General features: G+C 38.8%; 1 protein-coding gene across 3 annotated transcripts in view; it reads left to right on the plus strand.

Moving 5' to 3' along the window:
- The window catches only part of lingo2 (leucine rich repeat and Ig domain containing 2), a 234,568-nt gene extending 224,031 nt beyond the window's left edge, over positions 1 to 10,537 (plus strand). For all 3 annotated transcript variants that reach the window (XM_074674611.1, XM_074674610.1, XM_074674612.1), the window contains one exon: positions 7,313 to 10,537. In XM_074674611.1, coding sequence (XP_074530712.1) covers positions 7,325 to 9,166 — 1,842 coding nt within the window. In that variant the 5' untranslated portion in view covers positions 7,313 to 7,324 and the 3' untranslated portion in view covers positions 9,167 to 10,537. The remainder of the gene's footprint in view (positions 1 to 7,312) is intronic.
- Positions 10,538 to 11,993: the final 1,456 nt, after the last annotated feature.

Here is an 11,993-nt window from a genome sequence, read left to right on the forward strand (position 1 = left end):
CAAACTGATGGCTTGTGTAATCTTATAACGCATGAACGGGTTTCATGCCTCTGAAGCTGCATTCAAACACATTCAAAACATGCTTCTTTTTTTTCTCTCAAAAGTATCCAGAGTGCACAAATTCATTTTTCAAGATGCATCCTATATGTTCGAGTCAGATCTCATTACATCAGACTAGAACCACTGCTAGCTATATCTTGTTACAGTCTAAGAGGCCAAGATCCTGCACACAGAGGGCTATTATTGGGAGGTTTAATTTATCGTTTTGCGTAATTAAATCCACTTCATACTGGAGCTATTGGGCTAATTAGTTGTGGAATAATTTGAAATCAAACATTCATAGTGGGTGTCCACTCCGCCCATCAGGGGGAGAGACACTGATGAGAAAACTGACCCTTGATTACTTGATTTAATTTGCTCCAATTAAATTAAAACACTGTGCCGTGTTTCTGTGGAGTCCTGGTTGCTGTAAGTCAGAGGAGGCTTGTATCCTGTACGTGCTGTCTAAAATCACAACTAGAAATTCATTTGTATCACTGCTGTTCTGTGTGGCGGAGTTCTGATTTTCTGCTGCAGAGCGAAAAAATCCCACAGGATGTGAACTCAATATAAAGACCATAATTGTTGATTTCTCATGAAAGAGAATTAATGAATAAGTAATTGTTGCTCTTTCCTTTTGAAATTATCCTCTTTAAATAGATTCTGGCTGCAAGACTTTTTAACATAAGATTATTTATAGATCGTGCTGTCACAACATTTTGACAAAAAAGCCACAAAACTGATGAACCAACAGAACAATCACACAAATTATTTATTCCTTTCTCAGCTTTTAAGAGTGTCACAAACACCAAATTTAAAAGTTTGGTGTTAGTTGATAACTTTTCTTTTTGACTAATTTATTCACAGGAGTATTTTAAAATTTCATTTTGTTTCACTCATTAAAAATCAAAAGTTCCAGCATAATATTTGCCACAACTAAGGCACTTTGATGTGTTTGGAGTATCAATGGTTTAACAGATCAATTGCTCATTTTCTCTGCTGTTAATCTCTTTTAACAACAGATTGCATTTTTAACAGCCTGGTCCATCCTCAAAGATTTTTCTTTTAAAAGACAGAGAACATGAGAGACCTCACACATGATGACAAATAAAAATTTCACTGTTGTGTTGGTCTGGTTTGTGGAGTGCAACAATGACAAATACAGCAAATCACACTCTAACAGATTCCATTCCCCACTAAGCAGAGTCCCAGCTCACAGAAGTAAAAACTCGTAAAATATCCCATGGTCAAGCAGGACTAAGAAGAGTAAACAAATATGGCAGATGATGGGATGGTTGTAAAGCTCTATGGTGTTTGCTTCCTTGGCAATCATTCAGTTTGACACAACCAGTGTTGTGCCAGCTCACACAAAAAGTGAGTTTGCTCAAAGTTCAGTTCACACCAATTTAAATGAACTAGTTCACGTACATTTTTTGCAACAAGTTCTCTTTTTTTATATATTTTGAGTTAATTCCCCAAATAAATGAAGCCCTGTATGCTATCATAGAAGTCAGACAGAAAAAAACCTTACCGTAATGTGTGAACTGTCAGCAGGACGAGCCATGCTGAATGCATCTTGTGCTGCAGTAGTAGGTCTGACTTCTGTTGCCATTGATCACCGTGCTCGGTATCTCTTGGCACCTCCTGCCACCACTCGGCAACTCCCCTTATCTCTCGACGTTCAATAAACACACTCGTTTTTACTCATTCACTCACAACACTGGACACAACTTATAACAACAAATAGGATGGGTTCCAATGTCTTCTGGTTATCATACCAAAAGATCTGATCATAAATATTGAACATGTTCATCATCCACATTTTTAACCCCCCCCCCCCCCCCCCCCCTCTGCTCCTCTTTAGTCATCTGTCTGCTCTACTAATGTTTGATTACATACGTTTCTGAAAACTATGGCTGCCTACCTTCTCACGTACTTATCCAACTTAATATAGCTTTTTAAAAAAATTATTAAAGGCTGAAATTGTTTTGTTAAATTAATTTCATCCATTTTGTTTCCATTGTGCAGATGCCATACAATTGGGTACAGAATAAAGTACTTTTATAGGGTCTGCAAAATCCACCGGTACCATGTTTAGGTACCTAAACGCATCCTTCTGACTGTAAGGGAGTGGCAGAGAAGGCAATTTTCCATGCCGGACTTGAACACAGCATTGCAAGTTTATATACTAGGAATAAATATGTTAAATTGAAAAACTTTAAGATTTTATTATTAAACAAATTGACGCTCATTACCACATTAACGCACACAATAGTACTGAAAATTGGTACTGTTGAGTATACCCAATTTACAGGATACCAATAGCCAAGTACCGAGCATTGGTACAGTATCGTTTCAAATTTGAAAGGTACCCAAATACAGTACAATATCCCTCTTTTCTGCAAAATTCTGTAGTGTAAATTGAATACAGTTTTGATATTGACAAAGCATTGTGATAAACCAGGAAGCAACACAAATATAAAGTAGAAAAGTACACATAAACAGATGAAAAAGTCATTGTGAATCCATTAAAGACTGATGTAGAGACATGACAGCAGTGACCCCAGTACCATATCAGTCACTCGCCTTGGGAGCTATCATACCCTCCTGTTTACAGTAGCTCTGCTTTCACCTCTTGATTTCCATCTCATGCATCCTCTAGTTGGCCTCACTTGTCAGGACAAAAAGTCAGGGGTCAAAACTGCAAAAAGCTTCTCTAATCTTCCAGGAGATGAAGCTTATATAATCCCACAAAGCACATTTGTATCCCAATTAAAATAATAAAAGCCTTTTCTTTGGTGCAGAGCATTTCAGATAATTGAGGAAGACATGTTTGTGAAATCATAACAAACAGTGCTTTGAGGGGCTTTTTTTTCTCTGTTTGCCACTCAAATATCAACACACGTCATCCCGACTCATCCTCTCACGAGTTGGCCCCAGGCCAAGAAGTGAGCTGCAGCTTCATGGGATGGAGGCGCCCTGCATGTTCCGAGCGATTCATATGAAAATGAGTTTGTGATGAAAATAGAAATATGTTTTTGTACTACACATGAGCCATGGCGGATATGTTTGTCACATATTTGTCATAGTGGATGAGTAAATCTTGATTTAATTGTCTGGAGTGTTGCGTGAGCTCGGATTTACATCAGGCCTCTTGTGTACATATGCTCAGGATGATGGCGATGTGCAGAGACGACCTCAGCACCTCTGCGAAATAGCTGTTCACTGATTTATGCTGAGTCAGACACCATTAGCTGTTATCCCACGCCTCTCAGGAGCCAACCCTGCACTAATGTGGGTCAGGGGCCACATTATAGAAACACCTTCACCGTGCAGTCCAATCTACTGTCACATGACTGCTGCTGAATGTCACGCAAAGATCTAAGATTAAATGGAAATGTTAGAGGAGATGGTGCAAAGGATGGGACTTATCCTAGGGGTCTGTTATTTGGTATTCACTCCTGTCACAAGAGCTATTCTCACAAAGTTCAGAAACTCTGGCATTTGACCATTTCATCTCATCTAATTTTGGTCAACAGAAAGCTTTTGATAAAAAATATTGATCACATTTATTTTTTAATGAAATAGCAAAACATAGAATAAACTAAATCCAGACAAAAGGCTGTTGTTACTGCCTTTCGGTTGCAGGATACATTGCCCATTGCTATATAGTCTACATTGAGCGAGTTATCCATATTTATCAGACACACTTGGTCGAAATGGTTTTTCAGTCAAGGCCAAAAAAACAAGGGAAAGTCAAGCAGATTCATCTTTTTCTCTACCTACTGAACACTAAAGGTCACAAAATTTATAATCCTGGATTCATGGATCTGAAGGGCACACACAGCGTACAACCTATCAGCAAACAGTGTTTGGGGCTTTATTCGAAGAATTTAATTCAAGGCTATTGCTTAAGTTTCTGCTGCAGGAAAAACTGCAGCAGGTGATACTGAATGCACTGGAGTGTTAGTTATCACGCTGAAAACTACTCAGGTGTGAGAGGGTCACATCACGAGCTAACTCTTTCTCCGATCACTCACTGGGATGAAGATATCCAAACATTGTGCTGGTTACATGCCCTCTTTTCAAGCCAATCCAATCATATGGTGTAAAAATACATGTGACTAATCTGTGTGTGTGTGTGTGTGTGTGTGTGTGTGTGTGTGTGTGTGTGTGTGTGTGTGTGTGTGTGTGTGTGTGTGTGTGTGTGTGTAAAGAGGGTTGTTACATAAGAATCTGCCAAAGGACAGAGGAGTGAGAAAAATCTGCTGAACAGAAATGTGTGCTTGTCAATCACGTTTATTTCTGTGAGTGCATTTGGAACAAACAGAATATTCCATTAATTATTCTTGACAGGTAAACCATTGTCTTTTAGAGGGTTGTGTCCAGAATTTATCTTATCTTTATGGGGGGGGGGGGGGGGTTCTAAGTCTGGGCATCGATATAGGCAGGGATGGTCGGGGTATCTGTGTGCACACGAGTTAGGAGCATTTGCCCCCTTTTTATCATCCTTTACTCAGTAGGTTTATCTATTTTTATCTATGTTTTTATCTATGTTTTTTATAGTTTTGTCTCCTTAGTTAAATTCTTAAAGGGCTCTAAAGATGACTATTAGTCTAAGGAATATGGAAAAGCATTTTTGCCTCTTGCAATGTGGCCTTATATCTGATTTGGATAAAAGGATTCTGGTACATCCTGGTGGCACTTCTAGACATGTACTGTGGACTTAAAACTAGTGTGAAAGATGTTAATTTGATCAAATATTGTTCATCATCCACTTTTTTTTATTGATATCTGAAGCAAAACATCTTCAACATATGAACTCAGCATTAAAGTGGTAGCTGTTCACTCTAACACATCTAGACAATTAGAAATAAGTATTTTATAAAAACGAACACTTAGCACATTTTGACAGTAGATGCTCAAAAAAGGAGTTTTAAAAAAATGAACAAGCCAATCAAACTGTATAGAAGCAGTCCATGCAAACAAAAACTGCATAATTTAGATTTCTTAAAAATAGAAACAGCAGCAACTGATCCAGCAACAGAAATGTTTGCCATCAGCAGGATTAATGAGGATAATATGGTAAAGGTACTGCTCATAATGGAGGCCGTAAGAATACAGCTTTCCATTTCGAATGCACTATTAGAAAGCTGTTGAAAACATAAACACGCCAATGCACATTTGGCAGTGTTTTTTAAGTCAGCAGCAATGGGGAGACAGCCATATGGCGCACACTAATGACAGCAGTAAAGCTTTATAGCAAACTGAGAGAGGAGGAAGTAGAGACACAAAAAAGGAATATTTGACAGTCAGCAATTATTCAGTCAATTCAAAAAAGTCTGTTAAAACAATAGAAAGTCAGTCCATCATTTTTCACATTATTTTGACATAATGCTGTTGCGCAATGCTCATTTGTGAGGATCACATAAACGCTCTGTATGAATTTTACATGAAAGCATTTTATCATATTGAGTAGACATGTCAATGAACTATATGGATACAGTCACAGGCCTTCATCTATTGTGAGTGTTATTGTGCTCAGTGTGTGAAGTTTTGAGATGTAAGAGGGAGCGGACATACCAGTGTGGGTCCTTGAAAGCATTTCTTCTTTTCAGTTTTCTTCTTTTGATGCTTGAAATGATTTTTTTTTCTTTTGCCTTTACATAATGTTTCTGTAAAAACACTTGTGTAATTCCTTTTTAGTTGTTCACAATGAAATGTTCAAGGAGAAATTCAGATCGTTCCTCTAATCATTTATATTTTACACAGCTCATGACTCATGAAGTGAGGCTGGTTTGGAATTTTGCAACCCGCTATCCAGTCTGTGACAAAACATAGTACTCAGGTTGTGAATTTGAGACTTATATGTTTATGTTCCAGCAAGTGTTTTACGTGTTATGTTAGGAGGAGAAGGTACTCAAAGAAAAATATGAAGATTTTGGAGGAAAATAAAGATTTAACCATCATACTTTGTTCACTAGGATTTTTGTTGCACTGTTCTGTCTCTTTAACCATAAGTGGTTGATTTGGACAGACTTTTTGGATGTGTATTAATCACATATTTAATTATTGCTATTATCTGCATGAGGATTTAAAAATCCTTTCTGGATGTTTGGATTTACATCATCAGTGATGTTACAGGTCCATGCATTAATGCCCCCTACATATGCTTATTTATAGATTATGCCCTTAAGTCTTTTTCTTTCTTTCCTTCTTTCTTTTTTTTAAGTTTGATAAATGATGAGAGCTTTATGGAAAGAAAACACACACAAGACTCAAAAAGTTTTTTTTTCTTTTATTTAACTGTTTAGTTTGTTTAGTTGTTTGTTTTATTTTTCCTTTTCAGTGAATAAATCAGTCCTCTCCATTCAGTGCTTGAGTCTTATTACATGACTGAGTCATCAGTGCTTGAGTCCAAGTTAAGTCAAAAGTCATAAATCACAACAATGAAGGCTTTACTTCTGGACACGAGTACTCTATTGACTGTGGCAGTAATGCAGAATCACAGGAAAACATCACGTTATGGATTTATTTTCATCACAGGGAAACAAAATGATTAAATTTTATCAGACAGTTTGATGAGAAATCTTTATTCAACTGAAACATATTGGCACAAACTATTCCCTTGACACTGAATAGTGTCCTCCTTTTGTTTGTACTTATTTACAACGCTTTAGATGAATTGCATCAAGCATCAAGTATTTTTTCTCACATGACTAATGTATTTTATTCAGCACTTCTGACCTGACTGTATATGTTCCCGATAAGCCATACCAGGTCATTCCGACCTTTTATTTAATAAACAAATGAAAGTAAAGTGATGGGACACAAAGGCACATTCTTTGTCTTGTTTCTTTTTGTTATTCAGAAGTTATTTTGATTCTGGAGAGAATTTGGGAAAAAGTCCCAGTGCTCATCAGGGAGCCTTTTTAACCAGTTCTGGTGGGCTTCGGTTTCCCCTGTTAGGAAGGGAAAAGGCAGCAGACTGGCTTAACTGATGGTGGAAAGGGGGGAGACTAATTGACTTTAAACAGCAGGGGATGGCCAGCCAGAATGTGGAGCCCAGCAGCTAAACTTTTACATGGTTTAATTAGTGATTAAACTGAAGGAGGATGACGTGTGTGACACATAAGAGTTCACACAGGTCTATCAAATGTGGTTATTATGAATAAGCACACAGTCCTGGTATTTCACACATGACTTGTAGCTTATTTCTAGTAAACATGTGGAACAAGATAGTCACTTTCTTTGTCCTCTCTTTGTCTTTCAGAGCCGTGACAGAATGGTCGACTGTATAAGCAAAGTCATGCTGCACACGGTCGTCTCATGCTGGCAACCATTCCTGGGACTGGCCCTCGTGGCTGTCTTTGTGGGCTCTACCCTGGGATGCCCCTCCCGCTGTGAGTGTTCGGCGCAGACCAAGGCAGTCGTCTGTCACCGAAAGCGCATGCCTAGCATCCCGGACGGCATCCCAACAGAGACCAGGATCCTGGACCTGAGTAAGAACAAGCTGACAATGATCAACCCAGATGACTTTATTAACTTCCCTGGACTTGAGGAACTTGATCTCAGTGGGAATATTGTCAGTTATGTTGAACCTGGAGCTTTCAACGCCCTGTATACCATGCACTCGCTCAGTCTTAAGAGCAATCGTATCAAGCTCATTCCTCTGGGTGTTTTTACAGGCCTAACAAATCTTACCCGTCTGGATATAAGTGACAACAAGATCGTCATCCTTTTGGATTACATGTTCCAGGACCTGCATAATCTAAAGTTTTTGGAAGTGGGTGACAATGATCTGGTTTACATTTCTCACCGTGCATTCAGTGGACTAATAAGCCTGGAGATACTAACCCTAGAGAGGTGCAACCTCACAGTTGTACCAACAGAAGCTCTTTCCCACCTACACAACCTGGTCAGCCTCCATCTACGATACCTCAGCATCAGCACTTTGCATCCATACTCTTTCAAAAAACTGTTTCGGCTGCGGAACTTAGAAATTGATAATTGGCCTTCACTTGACCACGTGCCAGCAAATACACTGCATGGCCTCAACTTGACCACCTTGTTCATCACCCATACTAACTTGTCGTCCTTCCCTTACCAAGCCCTCAAGCATCTGCCCTACCTGACACACCTCAACCTGTCCTTCAACCGCATACGCCACATTGAGGGAGGCATGCTAATGGAACTGGTTCGTCTACAAGAGCTTCATCTAGTTGGATCCCAGTTAACTGCCATTGAACCATATGCCTTCCAGGGCCTTCGAGGACTCAAGGTCCTCAATGTGTCTCACAATCGACTGGATACACTGGAGAAAGGTGTGTTTCAGTCCCCTGAGGCTCTCGAGGTTCTCCTGATTGACAACAACCCCCTAGTGTGCGACTGTCGTCTCATGTGGATCGTACAAAAAAAGCATTCCATCCTGTTTGGAGAATCGCAGCCTGAGTGCAGCACACCTGAAGGTGTTCGTGGCAGACCTTTTAGAGAGTTCAAAGAAACCCTCCTCTCATATTATGTCACGTGTACAAAGCCAAAAATCCGTGAGAATAAAACCCAAACAATCACTGTGGATGAAGGCCAGCAGGCATTGTTGCGTTGCAGTGCTGAGGGAACACCAAGGCCCACTGTGTCTTGGCTTTCACCACGTCGACGCGTCCTGACTAGTCGGAATCATGGTCGAGTTACGGTCCACATCAATGGCACACTGGAGATCAAGTCTGCAGAGGTACAAGATGGTGGAGTCTATCTGTGTATTGCCTCCAACACTGCTGGCAACGAAACCTTGATGGTATCATTGGCAGTAAAAAGTCTGGGATCGCTGTATGCCAACAGGACCCAGTACTACACAGATCCCAGTAATACCACTGCCAATGGGACAGCTGGAGTAACCCTCGGTTTGGACCTAAAGACTATTTTAGTGTCAACAGCTATGGGTTGTTTCACTTTCCTGGGAGTGGTCTTGTTTTGTTTCCTGCTCCTTTTTGTTTGGAGTAGAGGAAAAGGGAAGCATAAAAACAACATAGATGTTGAATATGTGCCTCGGTCAAAGTCTAACGGCACTAATGTTGACTCGGCAGAGGGACAGGCTGGTCCCCGACGTTTTAACATGAAAATGATGTGACTTCTTTTTTTAATCCAATATTCTGGGTTGTGGAAATGCCCAAAGTACAATGTATTTTTTTGAAAACAGGACTACTGAACTCCCCATTGCTTTTGGGAGAGCGGTAGTGAAGTAAAGGGATTGTCTCGGGGCATCACATGAGGTGCAGCACTGAAAACCCTTGGAAGTTGACATAATGTTTAAATACCATGTCTCAAATATCGGAATTCTTGGTGGGACATCCTCTTACAGAAATGCCAGCGGGCAACTTCTTCAACATGGATAAGGAGTGAAAACTATTGCCACCTTTGGGATCTGAAGGGAACAGGTGTCATTTCTCAGCTTTTTGAAATTTATATGCCCGAAAAAACACTTCAGTTTTGGGTTGAATCGACAGACTCAGCTGAACCATGTACAGTACAAATTTGTATCTAAACTATTAACCTACTTTGTTTAGTCTTGCACCATGCTTATTCCAAGAACAAACCAATGAAACAGTTCATTAATTCCTTTGTTCAGTACTTTGCATATGTGTACCTAATGCTTCATTATGTACATGTATGTACATGTTCATTCAAAAGAACTATTCATAGCAATATTCATGGGATGCGTTAGCCAAAATTGTTTACCCCTTTTGTTCAGCAAGAACATTCTTCAGACTTTTGACATTTCCATGGATTCAGGAAGGGCTTCTATGGTTGATTATCTGTCCCTGCTCCCCAAATTGACTCCTGGATATAAATAATATACATATATATATTATTCATCAGTGATGATAAAAGAAAAAAAGATTTTATTTATGAAAAATGTTGAAGTTTTACAAAAATCTGTCCTTAAACAATGTTCAGGATCTAACATAACATTTGGATCTTCACACAGGTGAGCCAATATTGTTAAAATATCTACATGAACCACCTTTTTGTCTGATTTTTGTCTTTTTCTATTACTTTAATTGTACTTTTTCTGGTTGGCAAGTTACATGTGTCAATTTTATTACAGTGACATTTGCATAATTTTTCCCCAGTAGGAAATTTGGACTTTGTTGTGGTAGTTCCTCATTTTGTTGTTGAATCATTTAGATTGTGAAATCTTCAAAGTAAAAGTAAAAAAAAATAATGTATGTGAAATAAATGAAGATGTATTTGTAAAACTGAGTCTCTTTCTCTGGCTCCAACTGCAGGATGATTTCAAGCTTACATTTACAAAAACGCTTGCACACAGCCTATTTTTGGTTCCCAGATTGTAAGAGTTTTCTTCTATTTTTTTATCCCACATAACTGTCTTTACTTTGATGTCTGTGGATATTTCCTGTGAGCTGTATATGCTTAAAATATATGTTTTTAAAGCATTTCCACATTTCTTAAACATCTCTCTACCTGCATTATTTTTGGCAGCATTGTTTATTTTTTTGCCCCATGAAATGAAATGTACAAGACATATTTGTGATGATGCAGTTCAAGCTAAGGAGTTAATACAAACACTAACACTTACTAAAGGTCTGCAGTGATAATAGTTTATGCTGTTGTTAACACCAGAATCTTATTTGTATGACATAAGAATATATTGGCTTCATTCTTCACTTCTTTTGTGTGCATGTGCATGTCCCTCATGGCCCGCATTTGTGCAGTCTTAATGGAGCCGCAGCATCTCTTTGGTTCCATCTGCAGTCCCCTGAGCTGCACTAGAAATCAGAGCACCAAATGCTACAGCTTCTCCAAAAATACAAAAGAAATAAGGTTATCTTTGTAGGTCAGCCATGCCCACATCCACAGTATATATGTAGTCAAATAATACAAAAAATGTTGCCCCGCTGAACCTGAGAGAACAATTTAGTTTTTCTGTAAAAACAAGGCCCATAAAGTACAAAGTTCTTCCTCTCCTCTTGTGTGCTGTTGTAAATTGGGTACATTATACATCACAAATGGCACTAAAAGAAATGTTCAGCATACTATTTCTTCTGTTGAGGTTCTGAAATATAGAGAAGTGTTGTAAAATCGGCATCTATCTTCATAAAAAACATCAGTTGATGTGATTAAATGCACTTTCCAAAGATAAGTAGCTATTTCAGTGTTGGTATTATCATCATCATGTTTCAACAGTAACCCAGATTCGTTTTAGTGAGTTCTGACAGCTCAGATTGACTGACATTATTTACGCTGAGGTGTGTGCTATGCTCATGGATTTTTACAACCCTGTCAGCTGTTTTCTGGATGATATTCAGGGAAACCATTTCCTGTTATGAGACCTCTTTAGCAGAACTGACTGCATTCTGACTGGGCGGATGCATTTGGGTTGCATCTGAGTGCTTTGTAGCTGTTTGTCCCTTTCTTACCCATTGCAGACTGATCTGACCACTCTTATTTTCAGGATAATTAGGGCTGGGAAATTCTACAAAACAGCTTGGAGTCTCTCAATCTGATGATTAATATAGTCTCTTCTAAATATCACAGCTTCTGGCACAAGCTGCACTGAAAAAAAGTCTGATGTACTAATTTCATGTTTCCAGAAACATCAAGAAGAGCCTACATAACTGTGTGATTAAAACTGAGTGTGAATGGTAAATTTTATGGTTTGATTTTGATGGTAAAATTGGTAAGTTTATAGATCAACATGTTTAAGAAACTCTAACTATATCTCTAACCATGACTCCAAAAAGCCTGCATGAAAATATTTAGAAGATGTTAACTTACTTTTACCACATTATTTACAAAGTGTAGTAGGCAATATCGAAAACGGCTAGAGTCTTCTTCATCTGCTGCTGCCTCCATTTCATAGCAGGCAACCAGCATAAAGCACCACTACTGCCCCCTGCTGTGAAACAGTCCATTACAGGGTACTACCATGTTTT

The sequence above is a fragment of the Halichoeres trimaculatus genome, unplaced genomic scaffold (assembly GCF_033239565.1).
Source record: "Halichoeres trimaculatus isolate MK-OKI-2021-1 unplaced genomic scaffold, fHalTri1.1 fHalTri1_scaffold_7, whole genome shotgun sequence".
NCBI lineage: Eukaryota > Metazoa > Chordata > Actinopteri > Labriformes > Labridae > Halichoeres > Halichoeres trimaculatus.